This window comes from Gobius niger (assembly GCF_951799975.1).
Source record: "Gobius niger genome assembly, chromosome: 24".
NCBI lineage: Eukaryota > Metazoa > Chordata > Actinopteri > Gobiiformes > Gobiidae > Gobius > Gobius niger.
The window spans coordinates 10,399,086-10,420,867 of NC_136875.1; the positions used below are offsets into that span (position 1 = coordinate 10,399,086).

The window sequence follows — 21,782 nt, forward strand, 5'->3', positions numbered from 1 at the left end:
TCTGAGGCTCTTTCAGACGCTCAATAGAAGTTTGGATGATTTTAGTCTCTCCCTTTCATTTTTATTTAGTCTTATTTTAGTCGACTAAAATATCTGGACATTTTAGTCATAGTTTTAGTCTCATGAGAAACTGTTAATTTAGTTTTAGTCCAATTTTAGTCGTCAAAAATATCACTTTGACTAAAATTAAGACTAAATATTTTAGTCGATGAAATTAACTGTGATGGTAATTTTTGTTTGTCTCCTTGTTTTCTATTTGCTCTGAAGGTTTCCTTTATTATTGTTATATTCGCCATCATTCTATTGTCACTGTCACTGTGATTACCATGAATCGGCAGTAACAGCATTTTCTGTGTTCGAGCTGGTCATTAGGAGCATGTTTTGTTTTGCTACCACAATATAGTCCAAAATGTTACGCAGTGTGCCTTTAAGTGCAGAGCCTTGCGATAGTCCTACATTGTCCTTTAAAGTCTATGTAGTTTACTATCAGGTCCACATAGTTGGAGATTTTGTGTTGCTGTGTTAATCAATGGTGTGTTAGTGTCACTAATTACAGAAAACACACTTTTTTGTCTTTTGGGGGGGGGGGGAGTGGGGTGGATTGTGCCCTTTTGTCTTGGTTGAGCACCTGCCCCTCAAAATGTCTGTGCACGCCACTGACCATGATCATTATTATTTATATTCATATATTTTTGTTATATATTATTATAATTTCCCTCTATCTTATGTTTTTGTTTCATATTACATCCACGCTCACACTCACTCCACACACAACAGAGGAACATCATGTACCTCTCGTAATTGGTCGTTCCCATAATCCACCACAGGGAGGCGCTCTCGATGCCTTTCACTTATATAAACTGTCCTTCGCCTTTTCCACGAGAAGCTGAAACCTAAACCTGACCCTCTCCCGGCTGCCGTCGCCTCGCCGGTAGCTTCGTGCTTCTTGTTCCTCTCATTCAGCGAACCGTCAAAAAAGAACTACATATTTCTGTGTCTTTTGCTCCGTCAGAAATGGCGAACGTGGTGCTGGAGTTCAAGGCTTCGGCCGGAGACTCCGAGCCCCAGAACCGGCCCGTTTTGATCCTGGGGACACAGGCGAACCTCCAGCAAGTGAGCTGGAGTCAAATCAAAGGGAAACTGCAGCCCGTGGTCAGCAAAGAGGTACACACGGCTAATGCTAACTTCAGCTAATCTTTGCCTTTTGTTATTATTATTATCGTCGATTTGACATGTGCTCATTTATCTGCAATGGACAACGTCATGTTTGATTTGTTATTAAAAAAAAAAATGCTTTTGGTTTTGAAGCGAATACATTGGTGTTGAAATTATCTTCCATATTTTATTCTTTGTGCAAGTTTAGTTCATGTTTTTCTTCCCGCATAAAAAATCAATTTTGTGATGTGTGTGTGTGGAAAAAATGAAAGACAGACAAAAAAAAACTTTCATACGCAGTAAAAGTCTTGACACTCTGATCTAAGACGTAGTTGATAATCCAGGACCTGCGTGCAAAGTCCTGGGCTGCGTCCGAAACCATCAAATTGCTAAGAGCTCTTACGCCAGACCGGATGTGCGTCAGCGTCCGCCATGGCAAGTTGCTTCCGAACTGGTCTGTCAGTTAGGAAGGAGTTAGGAAAAGGTTAGTGCTAGATCGTGTGCTCCGGAGGGACAGTCTGCTGTGAAAACGTGAGATATCATGACACACATTAAGGTTAGGGCCAGGGAATTGGGTATTCAACTAATTTTTGTAACTTTTTTGTAATTTTTTTTGTCACATTTTTGTCATTTTTTCGTCAATTTTTAATCAATTTTTTTGTCACATTGTTGTCACTTTTTTGTCATTTTTTTGGTCATTTTTTTATCACATTTTTGTAATTTTTTTTGTCACATTTTTGTCATTTTTCGTCATTTTTTTTTCAATTTCTTGTGACATTTTTGCCACTTTTTCATAAATTTTTCGTCACTTTTTTGTCAATGTTTTCTCACTTTTTTTGTCACATTTCCATCATTGTTTTATTGCTATTTTCCCAGCTTTTTTCCAGAAGCTTTGGATTGGGGTAAAGCCAAACTGGAGAAAATGTGCTCGGTTCAGGTGGGAGTTAAGGGGTTAACTTTAAGGATTAGGATTAGGATTATTTGTATTTTTAGACAAACTCATAGACTCATAGATCTATACAAACTCACAGCAGACCGGCCCTCCGAAGCATACGATCTAGCACTAACCTTAAGAAAAGGAGCCTTGATGCTAGCTATCATGGCCACTTTAGCATAGGGACCTCTGATGCTAACTATCATGGCCACTTTAGCTTAGGGACCTCTGATGCTAACTAACCGGTGATTAGGAGCTATGTGCCATCCCATAAGCCACTGCGCCAAACCCCCCCACCCCCCTCGCCCCCACCCTGGAGTGATTCATGCTGACACTGTTGATTGACAGGAGCACATTTAATAATAAAAATAAAAATAATTAAAAAATAAGATTCTGCACAAGCCAAACTTTATAAAAGTGACAAAATCCATGTTGTCGTCACCACAGCTCAGTCACATGTCAGTGTCAAAGAGTAAACTCAGGAAACAGATTAAATGCTTTTGTTTTCATTTAGTAGAAACTTAAGCCACATGGATCATTTGCTGCTGTCGCTTTAAGAAACAGCTGCTGAAATAAAATGACACTAAAGGGAAATGTATGGATCATTTGGATTTATTTTTCTCCTTAAATGTCTTTGTTTGGACGCTATGTTGTTGGACACTGTACAGTAGGGGGCGACATGCACTTTTGTTTGGCCTCACTCCACCAATAACTTTAAAGAAGAAGAAAAACAGCTGTTGGTGATGTCACTTCCCTTTCCCCTGTTTAAGGACGGACGGATTGTTCAAATTCTGCTGAAGCTCTAGTTCCCTAACTGCACAGATCTAACAGTCGACTCCATGAAAGGTTAAGGAGTTAGTTGCTAGTGTTAGTGCTTAGAGGCGACAATTTGATGGTTTCAGACGCAGCCCTGGGCTGGTTGCGCAACAGAAAAGGAACTGTTATTAAGAGCCAGCAGCCCCAGTGAAGACACCAGCAAATGATTACCCAGTGCCAGGGGCGGACTGGCCACTAGTCCATTCTGGAAGAGCACAGAAGGGCCACCAGTCCCGCCTCAACCGAGCTTTACCCAAATCTAAAAGCTAAAAAAGAAAAGCATCAAAATAGCGAGAAAAAGAGGATGAAAAGTCAACAAAAACATGAGAAAAACACAACAAAAAATGATAGAATTTTTTTTTTTAAAAACAACAAAAATATGACAAAAATGTGGCGACGTGACTAAAAGTTTCCATCACTTTTGTAGGTCTTAGCTTTCAAATGAGGCGTTACATTGTTGATCTCCAGTCGAGAAGCTTTTCGATTTGGGTAACGCCCAGTTTAAAAAAGACAGGAATCTAAAAGGAATTCCGTGAAGTATGGTGTGCCACAAGGTTCAATTTTGGGACCATTATTATTTATTGTTTATATTCATGATTTTGCTTCTGTTTCTACGACCACCTTTCCCGTTCTTTTTCCTTATGATACCAATAAAAAAATTAATAATAAAAAGCCGAACTGGGGAAAATGCACTCGTTAGTGTTAAGGCGGGTGGTAAGAGGTTAAAATATGTATTTGTGGAAGTGCACAATTACGCTAATTTGGGCCAGGCTGGTCAGAGTCCAGGGTTGTTTTTCAGTCCCAGTCCGCCCCTGCCCAGTGCACCTGTTCTGCTGCTGCTGGAGAGCGGCTCGTAAATATGCAGCTTGCAAAAAATGTTGCCACCTCAGATAAAAAAATCCTATTTATGTGACTGAAGCAAGTGGAAGATGGCATTGTCAAGCATGAGGGTGAATCGATCATCCTTTAGGGTTGTGTTGCGAACAATGGGAACAAATTCTGAATGAGAACACTGTCTGTGAAAGAGCTGAAGCTTCTACAAAATGGGTAATGATCATAAACGCACCTCAAAATCCACTTCAAGAGGTGCAGCTGAAGGCCTTTGCAGTGTGACCTAAACATCACTGACGATCTATGGATAAACCACTCAAGGAGCAGTGCAAAAATCTCTTGTAAGGAAGAAAGGGTAAAAATCCCTCCAAACTAGGATATCTCATAGCTGCCTAGAAAAACAATGGGAGCTGCGAGTGTGGGGAGCTGTGAGGTATCAACTTTGCAGGGTAACTTTTGCCTTTTTCCCCCCTCCTTTCTGGTGTTTCACGTCCCCTGTGTTGTTTCCAGATTTGGCAGGCGGCCCTCTCTGCCCTGAGCCCGAACCCCACGGACAGCTGCCCCCTGTATCTGAACTCCGCAGCGGTCGCCTCTCTGCCCACGCGCCTCAGCCGTCACAACAGCCCCTCGGCCGCGCACTTCATCGCCCGTCTGGTCCGCACGAGTCTGCCCGGGGGAAACAACCGCTGCATCGTGGTCAGTGATGGCAAGACTGTGTGACGTGTGACAGTGTTTGAAAGGGACGGGGTTTATTTTGTAGGGCACAGTTCGTTCCTAAAGTAATTCTGAGAGAGTTTTTCAGAACAAAATGTGTAATGGCATTTACAGTTGGAGATATAGGACATAAATGATCATTAAAAATTAAATTACAAGCTAAGAATGCCGAGCAAATACTTTCTGTCGTCATGTGCGCAGCTAAATAGAACTGTTTCACGTCTTAAAGCAATAGGCCACCGTTTTTACATACTGAGATATGTTCTTACCTTAGCTTTGACGAGTTCTTTAGGACCTGTCCTATCTTCACCCGTGCCTTCAGTCACGTAAACACAGCACTCACGGCGTTAGCATTTAGCCTCTCCCCCTCTCCTCTATAGCTCCAAAACTGGTCAAGATAGAAGCTACCAAGCTCTTCCACGTTTTCCCTATTTAAATATGGTTACGTGAAGTGTTACACTACAAAGTGTAAGTAGAGAAAATTAAACAATGTGGATTTTCTAAGCGGATAAAAGGGGGAACTATGTTGTAAGGCGTAATAATACCAGGAGTAGTTTGGCATCCGCACAGTAAAGTGAAGATTACTGCGTGGATTTCGAACTACTCCTGGTATTATGACGCCTTATAATATAGTTCCCCCTTTTATCCGCTTAGAAAATACACATTGTTTAATTTTGTGTAATTATACTTTGTAGTGTAACACTTCACGTAACCATATTTAAATAGTGAAAACGTGGGAGAGCTTGGTAGCTTCTATCTTGACCTGTTTTGGAGCTATAGTGGAGAGAGGGGGAGGCTAAATGCTAACGCCGTCTGCGCTGTGTTTACGTGACTGAAGGCACGGGTGAAGATCAGACAGGTCCTAAAGAACTCGTCAAAGCTAAGGTAAGAACATATCTCAGTATGTAAAAACGGTGGCCTATTGCTTTAAAGTGATAGTCTGGAAGTCTAAATGTTTTAACAATTTTGTAGTATTCTCTAGTCTAGTATTTTGACGTAAAGTAAGTAGTGGCATTCTGTATATATGTATAATTTTTTTGGTAGAGTCCCTCCTTCTCGGATTTCAACGACTAATCAGAGTCTAGTATCCTCCCACGTTGACCAATGAGACGAGCGGTTCCAGTGAATGAGCCTCAGGTCCAATCAGTGGGGAAGGGGAGGAGCTTGATCGTTTCCTTTTGAAAATTGTTTTCCTGCTCTCCTCATTTTGCACACTAAAAAGGGTTTTCTGGTTAAAGATGGGAGGAATTTGACTGTTTACTTTCATATTTCACTCTCTCTCCTCTTTTCGCAAACTTGCCGACTATCACTTCAAGATAGTTCCAGATTTTAGCTGCATACAACTGAAACACAGTGTTCAGATCTGACGCTTGGCATTGGGCACCAGAAAGATGACCGAGTGTAAAAGGGCAGGTCATTTAGGTATAAACCTTGCCTTGTTCTGTAACTCCTTTCTCCCTACAGATGGTGTGTGAGCGCTCGGACGTGTTCGCCTCGGGCTGTGCCATATCCAGAGCCTTTCCTATTTTCTCGCGTCGCTCCTCGTCCACGCGCCGGGGTGAAAAGAAACACGTCACTGTGGAGTTTCTGTTTGTGGGACAGGACAACAACCCTCTGGAGCAGACAGAGCTGGAGGTGACTTAGAAACCGGCCATTTTCCCACAAATTTCTAAGTGTTCTTCTGCAGATTTGTCAGATATCTTACTGTATCCACTTTGGACTTCCAGTGTCTGTCCAATGCGGCCGACGGGATTCGCCTGGCCGCTCGAATTGTCGACACTCCATGCAACGAGATGAACACGGATCACTTTTTGCATGTAGGTTTTTGTGAACTTTGGAGTTACATTTTATTTGACAAAAAACTACCACAACTATGATTCTATCCAGGAAATCAAAGCTGTGGGCGATGAACTGGGAATTACTCCCGTGGTCATTCGAGGACAGGAGCTCAAGCAGAAAGGCTTTGGGGGTAAGCATTCTCCACACATTTTACTTTACTATTACTCCTACCACTACTCTTACTCCTCCTCTTCTCTCGCTCAGGGATCTATGGTGTGGGAAAAGCCGCAGGGCACGCTCCAGCTTTAGCCGTCCTGAGCCACACTCCAGAGGGCGCCACTCAAACAATTGCGTGGGTCGGCAAAGGAATCGTGTACGACACCGGAGGACTCAGCATCAAGGGGAAAGTAAGTTCTGTGCGCGGTTCATAGGAAGTGTGCAGGAGAACTAAGCTCATCACTCAGTGTTCAAATGATTCTATCAAAGAGGTTAAACTCTTGGCAGGTAACAGACTTTAAAGGAATAGGCCACCGTTTTTACATACTGAGATATGTTCTTACCTTAGCTTTGACGAGTTCTTTAGGACCTGTCTGATCTTCACCTGTGCCTTCAGTGACGTTAACACAGCGCAGACGGCGTTAGCATTTAGCCTCTCCCTCTCTCCTCTATAGCTCCAAAACAGGTCAAGATAGAAGCTACCAAGCTCTTCCACGTTTTCCCTATTTAAATATGGTTACGTGAAGTGCTCCACTACGAAGTATAATTACACAAAATTAAACAATGTGGATTTTCTAGGCGGATAAAAGGGGGAACTATATTGTAAGGCGTAATGATACCAGGAGTAGTTCAAAATCCGCGCAGTAATCTTCACTTTACTGTGCGGATGCCGAATTACTCCTGGTATTATAGTCCCCCCTTTTATCCGCTTAGAAAATCCACATTGTTTAATTTTGTGTAATTATACTTTGTAGTGTAGCACTTCACGTAACCATATTTAAATAGGAAAAACGTGGAAGAGCTTGGTAGCTTCTATCTTGACCTGTTTTGGAGCTATAGAGGAGAGAGGGAGAGGCTAAATGCTAACGCCGTCTGCGCTGTGTTTACGTGACTGAAGGCACGGGTGAAGATCAGACAGGTCCTAAAGAACTCGTCAAAGCTAAGGTGAGAACATATCTCAGTATGTAAAAACGGTGGCCTATTCCTTTTTAAAGTCTGTTAAGCAGTGAATCGCAAATATTTATGTTGTCTACAGCCCTTCGTCACATTCTACAGTGTTGTGAATGTAACCTATTGGCATGCCATTCATAACACACATTTTCTAGCATCTTGCAAACCAAAATGGCCGTAAGTGGAGAATGATTGCACCTCCCAGTAGATGCAGCACAGGTTTAGAAACTCAAAGATCCAGGTTCAAATCCCGTTAGCTCTGCATTCTTTTCTCTATTTATTGTAGTGATCTTAGGAAAGTGAAATACCAATAACTCAAACTGTGTTTTAACGTTGATAAAAAAATTTAAGTGTGAAGAGCAGAAAGAGATAGTTCAGTAAATAATCTGAGCTTGGACTCAAACCCACAACGCTGAGGATGGAATCATGTTTGTCAGAAATGTAACAGTCTTGCTTTCTCCTTAAACACATTTGGGATTAATTTCATAGATAACTCCCGTGGTTTTATTCAATTTCGTTTTATATAAACAATGTCTGGTATAGTTCAGTATGTCGTTTATCAGACGCCACTTAAATAATCTGTGAACTCCAGAAATCAGATCATGATCAGATTTTGTTTTCTTTTTTCTAGACCACTATGCCAGGGATGAAGAGAGACTGTGGTGGAGCTGCTGCTGTTCTAGGAGCTTTCAAAGCCACCATTAAGCAGGTTAGACACCAGAAATTGTAATCATATTTTCAGCTTTTTCTTTTCTGTTTTTTAATTCATTTTCTTCTTGTAGGGCTTTAAGGATAACCTCCACGCCGTGTTTTGCCTGGCGGAGAATTCAGTTGGACCTAATGCGACGCGACCCGACGATATCCACACGCTCTACTCTGGAAAGTAAGGCTTTGTTTCGCTTTTCTAAAAAGAAATCAAGGAAGTCCGTAATTAAAGATGTAATCTGGTGTGTAAAGGACTGTGGAGATCAATAACACAGACGCAGAGGGACGGCTGGTTTTGGCCGACGGCGTGTTCTACGCCTATAAAGACCTGTCGTCTGACATCATCCTGGACATGGCGACGCTCACAGGGGCTCAGGTGGGACACAAGATACTCGCACGCACAGGGAAATCATTGTCACATGAATAAAAAGCTACTTGATGACAAAAAAGTTCTAGTAGAGTTGAGAGAATGTGTCTAATTTTCTGTCTGATACAGGGAATCTCCACAGGAAAGTACCATGCCGCTGTCATGACCAACAACGACCAGTGGGAGGCGGCGTGCGTGCGCGCTGGCCGCAGCAGTGGGGACCTGGCCCATCCTCTGGTCTACTGCCCCGAGATGCACTTCAGCGAGTTCACCTCCGCTGTGGCAGACATGAAGAACTCAGTGGCTGTGAGTTTGTGTGTTCAGACTGTAGAAGGTCAGGGGCAAGAGCCACTATTCCTTCAGCTATTTGTTTATATTTTGTGTAAAAAAAAAAAAAAAGATCTGAAGGTGTTAAAAAGCATTCTGTTCCTGATGAGACTGACATCGGAGATTTCTCTTGTGTAAATTTCGCTGTTGTTGTCATTCCTTTACCCAGGATCGTGAGAACGCTCAGAGCTCCTGTGCTGGTCTCTTCATTGCCTCTCACCTGGGCTTCGACTGGCCCGGGGTCTGGGTCCATGTGGACATAGCCTCACCTGTACATGCTGTGAGTTTACAACAGAGAGTACAAATATATATTTGCCTCATTTTTATCCTTAAAGAGCAGGCATTGTGCTTTTCTTCTTCTTTTTTTACGGCTTGTTAATTTCCTTGCAAATATGACCTACTCAGCATTTTACATCCTTCATTTCATTTTACTTTTTATGCACCTGTCCCCATGTTCTACAGTCAGGGTTTCTGCTGCACAGAAGGGCCACTGGCTTTAGGGCCACTGGTCCCGCCTCAACCGTGCTTTACCCAAATCTAAAAGCTAAAAAGAACAGCATCAAAATAGCGAGAAAAAGGGGATGAAAAGTCAACAAAAACATGAGAAAAACACGGGGGGGAAAAAACTACAAAAACGTGACAAAAACAAAATGATAGAAAAAATTATTAAAAAAACAACTAAAATATGACAAAAATGTGGCAGTTTCCATCACTTTTGTAGGTCTTAGCTTTCAAATGAGGCGTTGCATTGTTGATGAAAAAAAAAACATAAATCTAAAAGGAATTCCGTGGAGTATGGTGTGCCACAAGGTTCAATTTTGGGACCATTATTATTTATTTATATGAATGATTTTGCTTCTGTTTCTACGACCACCTTTCCAGTTCTTTTTGCTGATGATACCAGTCAAAAAAAATAATAATAAAAAGCTGAACTGGGGAAAAAGCACTCGTTATTGTTAAGGCGGGTGGTCAGAGGTTAAAATATGTATTTGTGGAAGTGCACAATTACGCTATTTTGGGCCAGGCTAGTCAGAACCCAGGGCTGTTTTTCAGTCCCAGTCCGCCCCTGAATAGAGCTGAGCGTAACTTAAAATATATCGCGTCCACGATATAAAAAAAAGTATATCACGATAATATGCGATGCGATATGGCCCACCCCTAGAGGAAAGGTGAGTGCATGGATGTCATGGTGAACAGGAAGAGGATCTGAGGCTCTCTGACTATCAGTTTAAAGTCCTTTATTTTTAACATAAGGACATGCCAATGCTTTAATTTACATGTGGCACCAGGTGGCCTTAAATACTCAATCATAGGAGGTGGTGACATGAAAAGAAGTGTCCATCTCCCGTGTTTTATTTTTTTCAAACAGGACACTCAACCTTCCCAAAAAAAGTGTCAAAAATTCAAAGTACCTATGGAGGATAGATGCTCATTTGGCTTCTGTATTGTCGAAGCCGTGACATTACCTGCATACCTCTGCAGTCCAGAGAATAAGAATCACTTTGTCTCTGAGCTGTTACCAGTGCTGCTGTAAATGTCATGTGACAACTCCATAATTGTCACATGATGCAGAACCTGCTGAGTCACATGTACATTAAAGTATTGTTTGTGAACTTGAGCTGAAACCCATTTATAACCATGTCAAATGCGGAAGATACATTTTCCTTTGGTTACATGCCATTAAAGCAGCTGCCTCGCTTGTCTGGTTTTAGATCTTTCCTCTTTATGAAAAGTGACATGTGACTTTCTGAAATCTAAAACTATTGTCTAACAAAACACTGAAATCTCTAAGGAAGTAATTCAGCTGCTGTAGGTCTGGGGTCTCTCACCTTTTCCCTTGTGAGCTACTTTTACTAAATAAACATAGCAGAGGTACTTGAGCTACTATGGCACACGTGGGAACGACCGATTTATCATTTAAAAATAGCAATAACACTGTTTGTCTTTTTAAGGGGGAGCGTGCCACAGGGTTCGGCGTGGCTCTGCTCATGGCTCTTTTCGGACAGGCTTCGGACGACTCCATTTTGAAGCAGGTCTCTCCTCTGGGCGCCTCCAACTCCAACGCAGCAGACGACTCGATGGAGCGAGACTGCAAGCGGCGGAGGCTAGTTTAAAAATGAAGTTCATACTCTGGCTTCTTTTTACCCACTGCACACCTGATCGCAGAAAGCATTGTTTTTCTCACATATGTTATGATCACCATGGGGTCAGAAGCTCAATATTTCTATTGTATTATGTTTCGGTCTGATACTAACATTATCACCTAAAAAAAAAATGTTCTGCATCGTATTTCGACATGATGTAGGAGTAAAAAGCAGGGGATGAATTCTCCCTGAACTCGCATTGTTTCACCTAATGTGACTCGTAGTTTTGCAGTAAGCCATTTCCTGGATTAGTGAGTGGCTAATGTTAGGCAACTTCTCAAATTCTGATTGTCTTGGTCTATTTTTGGCATTTACGTCTTTAAATGTTTGTGCACAAATGTTAAAGCAGCACTATGCAACACGTTTAGCTGGATATTCACAAGTTTAATTCTATATTTTTTGTGTCTGTGTTTGCAAGTAACCTGACCTACATAGTGTTGCTTTAACAAAAATTGTAAAAAAAAATACCTCTTAAATTTTCGTTGACTTCTGTTAATGAGTAAAAACCAAGCCATGCCACAACATTGTAAACCTCTGCACAGAGAGCACTTATCGAGTCTGGGTTCGAGACGGTTTGAAATGCATTTGTGATTCTGTCCTGAAATAAATAAAGCAGTGCCATTTGATTGTATTTCGCTGTGTGTTTGTCCAGGTTTATGATGAGTAAAAGGTTTCCTGTTATTACTGCGTTAGAGACTTTGGCCCACGCGAAACCTGACAAACAGAAGGCACGTGACTAACTGGTTTCATTGTGGTCCAAACTCCTTCTTAACTAACACATTTTAACGTGCTAATTCTCAACAGGGAATCATTTATAGGCACGTTTCACAACTTAAAAGAACAGGCCACCGTTTTTCTATACTGTGATATGTTCTTACCTGAGTTTAGACTTAGAGTTGATGTGTACCTGTCTGGTCTTTGTGCCCGTGGAAGCGCTTGGTCGCTTCTGACTTCACCCCGTTTGGAGCTGTAGGAATAGACCAGACAGGTACACATCAGCTCGTCTAAGCTATCTCAGTATGTAAAAATGGTGGCCTGTTCCTTTAAAGCAGGGGTCCTCAGACTTTTTTCTCTGGGGGCCACATTATTGTTCCTGACTGTGATGAGGGGCCGGACCAGGTTGGCTATAATATAGAATTGTATGACCCAGACCAAAATGCCTCTTTGTGAAGTAGAGATTACTCGCCTGCACAGTCCCCACGACTATATCCACAAGATCAACACTTGATTCAGGCACATATTTGTTTCACTGTAGTGGTTTGCAAAAATAGTCAATCAAGTCTTCACACTTTGTTTTAATTTCCATTTATTTTTATTTTCAAATAAAACATCATTATGTAATGTGACCAAAGTAATAACTTCTTACACTTGTATTGTGCTTTACAAGCCTGTGTCACAAGTTTCTCATTATTCATTTTCTCCACACTCTGTTATTTATTTATGGTTTATTTGGTAGGGACAGTGCAAGTTAATGAACAAGCCACACCGGATTGTAGCCTTAGGCTAATTTTCATCCGTCGTCCCCCATGCGCACGCTCAAACATACTCTCATACATCCTGGCCTATTGTACATGTTTTTAGTGGTAGGAGAAACCGGAGTACCCAGAGGAAACCTACGCAGACACGGGGAGAACATGCAAACTCCACACAGAAAGGCCCCGTCCTTGGTGGGAATCGAACCCGGACCTTCTAGCTGTGAACCGCTGTGCTACCGTGCTGTGGTGGTCAGCTTCATTTACCACGTGGCTATAATGTGTTTATATTCTGATCTCATGTAAGTGCCCTCTGCTGGACACCTGTGGAATTATTTTTTGTTTATTCAAATTGCCCCCTAGTGGCTGGAATGAGTAAACTGGTTATTTAGTTAAAATATCCATATATATTTATATTTTAAATATATTTATTGAAGGTCCCCAGCATATCGAGGCCTGCAAGGTCATGAAGTTAATACATATGCTTTATAATTAAATCCTCAGTGGGGTTTTTTTCCCCTCACAATTTTTATGTGAGACCCCCCAAAAATCTAAATGAACTGTGTCTCATAATTTGTCACTATTCAAAAATAAATCAGTCTACATTATAACAGGCTTGTCAAGTAGCATTTTCTCCACGAACTTTACATGAGCAGTTATGCGGGTCACTATTACACTTCTGCTTTATTTTTTTTTATTTTTTTTTTATTAAACTTTTTTACAAAATCTCGTAGAGACAGCAAATAAAACAGGCAAGTAAAATAAAGTAAAATAAAGTAAAATAAAATAAGGCATTGTTCCCAGATAAATGACAATGTGTTACAGGTTCAAAAACAATTCAGCAGCATTGCAAATTTCTTCCACAGTTTGGTTGGATTTTTTTTAGAAAATTAAAGGAGGATAAAAACAATACTTCTGCTTAATATTTATGGCTACTTTATGCTGTTTCTGCCTTAATCACGTGCTTCTGACGAAACGTGATCACGTGACAAAGCACTGGACAGCTTTTATCAAACTTGGTAAGCACGGCTCCACCTCACTTTTCTCCTGTGTTTTCCACTTTGATCACATCCATATTTTAGTGTTATCCTCATTCTCTCTGACCCACAGCCTCCCCCGTCCTCACCATGGCTCCTCTGTCCGCCGGTGTCGCGTTGTTTTCGGCCTTGATTTGCACAGTGACCGCTGGGGTGTTCTTCAACCCGGACAAGCCCTGTTATGTGCCCAAGCCGCGCAGGAACGACTTTGGTTTGAGGTAAGTTCTTTCTTTTTCTTTTTCTTTTTTTTTTTGCAATTGCATGATCTGTTTCTAAATCGTATACAGTGAAATATAGGCTGGATAGTTTATAAATGTTCTTCACATCATCCTATGTTATTCCATTATGTGCATGACGTTGTGTCTCAGCGGTATCTCTGTTCAGTATTTCCACAATAATACCCTGATACAGTAATCCAGTTCCACTGTAGCTGCTCACACGTTTGGTAGACCACATGATCAAGATAAGAGCAAAGTGGGGTTTCCAGTCGCGGAAGTAAATGTGTGATTTACAGTGTCACATGGTTGAAACCTAATGAACAATGGTTTGAAGCTTCAGCAGAAAAATGCAGAAGTTAAATGTGTTTTATAATAGATCCATGGGTCCACAGCAGTATGGTAGTAATAGTCTTTAGAAGTAGGCAACTCTACATGTTGTATTATCTAGGTGCATCATGGAATTTTATATGCAGTGCAGTGTTAATTTTGACAACATATTTTAATTTAGTTTTAGTCTTAGTCTTTTGACAAAAATGTAATTCGATTTTAGTCTAGTTTTAGTCAAAAAATATCTTCAATTTTAGTCTAGTTTTAGTCGACTAAAATTGCAAGTAAATTTAGTCGACTAAATTTAAGAGGAATTTAGTCGACTTTGCATTGATAATATTCATTATAATCATATTTAATCTTGTTCCTCTGCTTCATGGAGCTGCTCCACATGAACAAAGCTCAGAGCTGATCCTTTGGCAGAGGATTTACATGATCTGAGGCTCTTTCAGACGGTCAAGAGAAGTTTGGATGATTTTAGTCTCTCCTTTTCATTTGTATTTAGTCTTATTTTAGTCGACTAAAATATCTGGACATTTTAGTCATAGTTTTAGTCTCATGAAAAACTTTTAATTTAGTTTTAGTCCATTTTAGTCGTCAAAAATAACACTTTGACTAAAATTAAGAATATTTTAGTCGACGAAATTAACACTGATGCAGTGTTGGGGAACAGTAACTAAGGAATATAACCTATTACTGAAACAAAATATGGGAATATTTAGTCATTACAATTCAAGTAGCTCAAGTTTCCAGTGCACCTAAATGTAGGAACAAAAAAATGTCCCCAAACAGAAAGCAGCACCAAATCAGGTTGGACGCAGGTGCATAAGATCTGCTGTTGTGCATAAATGTCGGGCGACAGTGGCACATGATCGGAAGGTCGGGGGTTCGAATCCCACCTCCTGAAAGTGCACATTGTCGTTGTGTCCTTGGGCAAGACACTTCACCCACATTGCCCCCAGTGTCTGCGTACGTTGGTGTATGAATGAGAGCATGAATGGGTGAGTGGATCCTTGCTGTAAAGCGCTTTGAGTTAATGTAGGTGGAAAAGCGCTTTATAAGTTGAGACCATTTACCATTTACCATATGAGACTCTTTCAGACGGTCAATAGAAGTTTGGATGATTTTAGTCTCTCCCTTTCATTTTTATTTAGTCTTATTTTAGTCGACTAAAATATCTGGACATTTTAGTCATAGTTTTAGTCTCATGAAAAACTTTTAATTTAGTTTTAGTCCAATTTTAGTCGTCAAAAATATCACTTTGACTAAAATTAAGAATATTTTAGTCGACGAAATTAACACTGATGCAGTGTTGGGGAACAGTAACTAAGGAATATAACCTATTACTGAAACAAAATATGGGAATATTTAGTCATTACAATTCAAGTAGCTCAAGTTTCCAGTGCACCTAAATGTAGGAACAAAAAATGTCCCCAAACAGAAAGCAGCACCAAATCAGGTTGGGCGCCGGTGCATAAGATCTGCTGTTGTGCATAAATGTCGGGCGACAGTGGCACATGATCGGAAGGTCGGGGGTTCGAATCCCACCTCCTGAAAGTGCACATTGTCGTTGTGTCCTTGGGCAAGACACTTCACCCACATTGCCCCCAGTGTCTGCGTACGTTGGTGTATGAATGAGAGTGTGAATGGGTGAGTGGATCCTTGCTGTAAAGCGCTTTGAGAGCCTAATGTAGGTGGAAAAGCGCTATATAAGTTGAGACCATTTACCATTTACCATATGAGGCTCTTTCAGACGGTCAATGGAAGTTTGGATGATTTTAGTCTCTCCCTTTCATTTTTATTTAGTCTTATTTTATTCAGACTAAAATATCTGGACATTTTAGTCATAGTTTTAGTCTCATGAAAAACTTTTAATTTAGTTTTAGTCCAATTTTAGTCGTCAAAAATATCACTTTGACTAAAATTAAGAATATTTTAGTCGACGAAATCAACACTGATGCAGTGTTGGGGAACAGTAACTAAGGAATATAACCTATTACTGAAACAAAATATGGGAATATTTAGTCATTACCATTCAAGTAGCTCAAGTTTCCAGTGCACTTAAATGTATGAACAAAAAAATGTCCCCAAACAGAAAGCAGCACCAAATCAGGTTGGACGCCGGTGCATAAGATCTGCTGTTGTGCATAAATGTCATCAAAACAAAACATGAGAGAATGGGATGAAGGAAAAGGAAATTGTTGACTGAACCTTTGCCCCGTGGCATTATTACTATTTTTAGTTAATATTTTGTGTAACTCAAAGAAGTGTAATTCAGCTACATTTATGAAACAGTAATATGTAATACAAACATTGCCCAACACTGTTTATATGTGGGGAAAAAAACATTCTTTTAGTGCGTATTTGAGCTTTTAGTGACCAAGCTGCTGTGTAGCTGGTTAGCATGGTGCTTTTACTTTCCATCACGGCTCCAGGATCAATTGTTTTCAGAATTTCTATTTGGTTTTCCCTGCTGACGGACCCTCTCACCAGAAAACATACAAAGCAATTGATCCTGGAGAGTCGTAGAAGCCACGGTGATCAAAAGTAAAGGCGCCATGCTGACCACTCATACAGCCATTGGGTCACAAAAAGGTAAAACACGCACAAATATCTTTTGCACTATCAGGAGCCGGGATCAAGCTGCTGGCTCATGAATCTGAAGGGGAACTCTCTACTGAACTAAACTAAACTACATTTCCGTGGTGGTTCTCCACAGGACGGGCCCTCGCCCTCACGAGTACCTGAACATCTCCGAGCTGCCTGATTCCTGGGACTGGAGGAACATGAAGGGGCAAAACTTAGTCAGTACGACCCGGAACCAGCACATCCCCCAGTACTGCGGCTCCTGCTGGGCCCACGGCAGCACCAGCGCCATGGCCGGTATTTATGTTTTTACCCACAGATGTTATAGTTTCAGATGACGATCCACTGCTCTACTACTCTATGGATGAATCACTGCTTTTGATAGAAATATAAAAACCTTGCCATTGTTTATAAGGTTTGGGTCCAACAATCAGACCTTTTTGAATGCTATTAGATGAAAGGGGGATTATAGACTTTAGTTATATTAATCAGAGTTTTATTGAAGCTTCATGCGTCTAAGTTTGTTTGTTTTTTCCGATCTAAGACATACACACCCAGTTCCAGACACAATCTAGTCCAGTCTGTTTTAGATCTTTTTTTACCTGTTTTAAAGGGGAAATTCTATCATAAATCATGTTTCCGGGCTCATGATATCGTGTGAATGCAACCTATTTTACATACGTTAAGTGTTTGGGCGTGGTGAGCAGACTGCTCCAAAGATAATAGGTATAATAAGTGAGTGATCAAACTCATCACGAAAGTAAGGCAACAGACAGGAGACCTACATCATACTATGAAGTCAAACTTATTGTGTTTTTCTAATTTTTCTAGACTTTGTCACCTCAGCCTAACCAGGAAATGAAAGATTTCTACTCCAGTGCCATTTAGCATCAACTTATCTCTAATTTATTCCTCCACAGTTCAAACTTTAAACAATGTGGCTTCACTCAGAGATCCATATGAGCTCAATTTAAATGCCCTCATATGCACAGCCCTCATACTACGCTTCAATTGTAGGAAGACGTTGACGTTGGGCATTTTTTGCCTGTGGCTGATGTTTACCCCTGTGCACTGTCATGTGACGCCATCTCCAAAGTATATAAAGCTCTGATGAAACTTGTAGAAACATAAAGATCCAGTTCACAAGAAATACTATTATGAAGTTGTAGGTAGCACTTTAAAATGTCTGCTCTTAAAGTGACGAGAGGGGGATGCAGATCTCTGACTTGCCCATGGCTCATTGGTAGAACGTAACAGTATTTTTACCTCTTTGATTGTACTGCTTTTTAAGCCACATCCTGCACAAGAAGGAAGTGAAATAAGCACCACAAAAGCAACCTCCCACCTGAACCAAGCACATTTTCTCCAGTTTGGCTTTACCCCAGTCCAAAAGCTTCTGGAAAAAAGCTGTGAAAATAGAAATAAAACAGACGAAAACAATGATGGAAATGTGACAAAAATGTGATAAAATTTTGACAAAAAAATGACAAAATGTGATGAAAAATGTGACAAAAAAATTCCAAAAATGTGACAAAAATGTGATAAAAAATTGACAAAAAAAAGACAAAAATGTGACAAAAAATGACAAAAAAATGACAAAAAAATGACAAAAAAGACACAAAAATGACAAATATTTGACAAAAAAAGACAAAAAAAAGACAAAAAATGACTAAAATATGATAAAAAATGACAAAAATGTGACAAAAAATGTTACCAAAAAATGACAAAAATGTGACGAAAAATGTGACAAAAATGTGATTAAAATTTGACAAAAAAAAGACAAAAATGTGACAAAAAGTGACAAAAAAATGACAAAAAATGACAAAAAAATGACAAAAATGTGACAAAAAAAGACAAAAAATTGACAAAAAATTACAAAAATGTGATAAAAAATGACAAAAATGTGACAAAAAAATGACAAAAAAATGACAAAAAAAGACATAAAAATGACAAAAATTTGACAAAAAAATGACAAAAAATGACTAAAATATGATAAAAAATGACAAAAATTTGACAAAAAATGTTACAAAAAATGACAAAAATGTGACGAAAAATGTGACAAAAAAATGACAAAAATGTGACGAAAAATGTGACAAAAAAATGACAAAAATGTAATTAAAATTTGACAAAAAAAAGACAAAAATGTGACAAAAAAATGACAAAAATGTGACAAAAAAAGACAAAAATGTGATTAAAATTTGACAAAAAAATGACAAAAAAAATGACTAAAAAAATGACAAAAATGTGACAAAAAAAGACAAAAAATTGACAAAAAATTACAAAAATTTGATAAAAATTTGACAAAAAAATGGCAAAAAATTGTCAAAAAATGACAACAATTTGATTAAAAAATAAATACAAAAAAAAAAAAAAAAATTTGACAAAAAATTAAAAAAATGTGACAAAAAAAGTACAAAAATGAGTTGAACACCCAACAAAAAAATTATGACGTGAGGAAAAAGATCCTCTCGGTTCAGGCGGGAGTTAAGAGGTTAACATAATTGTGCACCCTATGTTCTAGTGAAATGTCTCCAACCTGTCGTATGTGCATGAAGGTGAACATGTCCCTAAAGCCCCTGTTTCCTGTTTCCTCCTCTCCAGATCGTATCAACATAAAGAGGAACGGTGCCTGGCCCTCGGCGTATCTGTCTGTGCAGAATGTGATCGACTGTGGGGATGCGGGCTCCTGCCACGGAGGAGACCACACCGGGGTCTGGGCGTACGCCAACACAAACGGCATCCCCGATGAGACCTGCAACAACTACCAGGCCATAGACCAAAGTAAGACTAACGAAACATGGCTGCCATTCTCCTCACACATTTTAGTCAGCAAGGTCAACCAAGTATGCCGCAAATAATCATTCTTCAGCAGGCGAAATATTGTCTTTTTTCCTATCCTGTAGAGTGTAAGCCGTTTAACCAGTGCGGGACCTGCACCACGTTCGGAGTCTGCAACATAGTGAAGAACTACACTCTGTGGAAGGTGGGCGACTATGGGTCAGTCAGCGGCCGTGAGAAGATGATGGCCGAGATCTTCGCCAACGGGCCAATCAGGTTAAAAGACTTCCATATATTTTACTATACACTCACAATTGTTTTCAATAACAAATGAGCAGAGCCGTTCCAGCTTTAAATTTACGGAGCAAGACATGCTTATTGGACATCAGGATTTTACAGAAAAAAAGGATTGTCTGAGTTAAAGTCAAATTCGCTTTAAATTAGTGGCTGGATTGTGTGTTAATTATTTAAAGGTAATTGTCAAATGCAGTGATGCACATGTACTATGTGCTATTTAACCACGTCACCAAATTATTGTCTGACTGGAAAGTACTACCCCAGGAAGGAGCTGTTCCTCTACAAACTGGTCTCAGTCTCACTCTGTTGTCCAAAAATCCAATCAAATGGGTTTGCAGTTTGTCAATATGCATAGTTAGATGTTGCTTTCTCTTGCCAGCTGTGGTATAATGGCGACTGACAAGCTGGACGCATACACAGGGGGCGTGTACTCAGAGTACCAGGACACCGCCTTCATTAACCACATCATTTCGGTGGCCGGGTGGGGCGTGGAGAACGGAGTGGAGTACTGGATCGTCCGCAACTCTTGGGGAGAGCCCTGGGTGAGACCTGACTTCTTTTATTCATTGGACATAAACGTTTTCTATATACACAATGAATAGACTCATTTCTCTCAGATATTGTTCACAGATCTGTCTAAACCTGTGTTAGTGAGGACTTCTCTTTGGTCACAGCAGCTGTGAGGGGGCACAATTGTGGCATATCAAGATTCTGATTAGACCGCATGAATATTGCACAGGTGTACCTTAGGCTGTCTACAATAAAAGGACAGCTTCCAGGAATTGTGCACAGATCCTTGCAAACATTATCACGCTGCAACATGAGGTGATGGTTGTGGATTAATAGCACAACAATGGGCCTCAGGAGCTCAGCATCCTGAGGCCCATGGCTTCAGATGCAGTGCTCCTGTGCATTCAGCATCTTCACATGCCACACAGGCGAGGTGGGAGAGATTCTCATCAAGAAATATCACTTTTTAGGTTTGTTTTGCCAGACACTAAGGTTAGAGATGTTAAAGTGAGAAATATAGTACGATTATAGAAAGTTCCCCTATTCGCGGGCGCTAGAATCCCCTTGGGACCTCAGAGTTTGCAGAATTACCCAAGGTAAATCGGGAGAATTTTTATCTTCCAAGTTACCGACATGGCAGATGCACCGAAATAGAAAATAAACTCCGAGGATGTCAGCAATATTTAATTTTTATCTGAGGTCCTTAGGTAATTCTATTTTTTTGTTTATCAAGATACATACTCCTCTTTGTTTTGAATTATAATGGGAGGAAAATGAGGTTGGCCAAAACCTGAGACTATCTTGAGTGGCATGAATAATGTTGTAGACAGTTAGTAAAGCCATGGTGTAATGTGCTTGTCTTTAAATAGTTGTCCATCAATGTACAATTTGTCAACTGTAATGGTTGCTTTTTTACCTTTCTGCATCATTTCTTTGCGGATGGGGAGAAGCTGCTTGCGTCTGCGGTTGATTTCTGCCGGGTATTGATCATTAAGTCCGTAGTGGGTCCCTTTCAGCTGTCTGCCTTGTCGCTGAACCACTTCCTTTTGTTTGTCCTTAGGTAATCCTAATCCCGTGCGAGTAGGGTTTATGAGTTCACCCCATGAAGCATGAGAGCACAAACAAGTGTATTTTTTGTTGAGGGTTGGTTTGTCACATGTTGCCGTTGTCTTCAGGGAGAGAAGGGCTGGCTCCGGATCGTGACCAGTGCCTACAAAGGCGGCAGCGGCAGCAAATACAACCTGGCTGTGGAGGAGGACTGCATGTTTGGAGATGTCGTCGTCTCCAAAGAATACCTCTGAAAAACCTCGAGGAAATAATCATCGTAAATATCATCCGATCAAACATAGGCCTAGCTAATCTGGAGATGTAAAGATTTTAAAGAGATCGCTCTGTGAAAAGGGATTTATTTTTTTAAACACTGGGTTATGTTTCAATTTGTGATTTAATGTTTACGCTTAAATCAGGTTGGATTTTTTTTTTTGGTCAGATTTTTAAACTTTAGCGGTTCATTTTAGAATTAGCAGGACTCACTGTGAATGCTGACGGCCATATCCTTAAAGAGCGAAACGTACAAACATGCGAAGAGTAGTATAAATCATCATGAATTGAAAAAAAG

At 40.2% G+C, this 21,782-nt stretch overlaps 2 protein-coding genes across 2 annotated transcripts; both read left to right on the forward strand.

Annotated features, from left to right (window-relative positions):
• Nucleotides 1–947: 947 nt before the first annotated feature.
• On the forward strand, nt 948–11,565 carry npepl1 (aminopeptidase like 1). The gene is made up of 12 exons (XM_079582530.1): nt 948–1,164; nt 4,247–4,432; nt 5,915–6,085; nt 6,178–6,267; nt 6,338–6,419; nt 6,494–6,636; nt 8,028–8,105; nt 8,179–8,279; nt 8,354–8,477; nt 8,598–8,774; nt 8,965–9,075; nt 10,748–11,565. The coding sequence occupies exons 1-12, from the start codon at nt 1,015–1,017 to the stop codon at nt 10,907–10,909; spliced, it is 1,575 nt and encodes a 524-aa protein (XP_079438656.1). The 5' UTR covers nt 948–1,014; the 3' UTR covers nt 10,910–11,565.
• A 1,831-nt stretch (nt 11,566–13,396) lies between these two features.
• On the forward strand, nt 13,397–21,585 carry ctsz (cathepsin Z). The gene is made up of 7 exons (XM_079582338.1): nt 13,397–13,430; nt 13,522–13,666; nt 16,713–16,876; nt 19,181–19,360; nt 19,483–19,633; nt 20,034–20,196; nt 21,340–21,585. Exons 2-7 carry the CDS (start codon nt 13,539–13,541, stop codon nt 21,463–21,465), a joined length of 912 nt encoding a protein of 303 aa, XP_079438464.1. The 5' UTR covers nt 13,397–13,430; nt 13,522–13,538; the 3' UTR covers nt 21,466–21,585.
• The last annotated feature ends 197 nt before the right edge of the window (nt 21,586–21,782 follow it).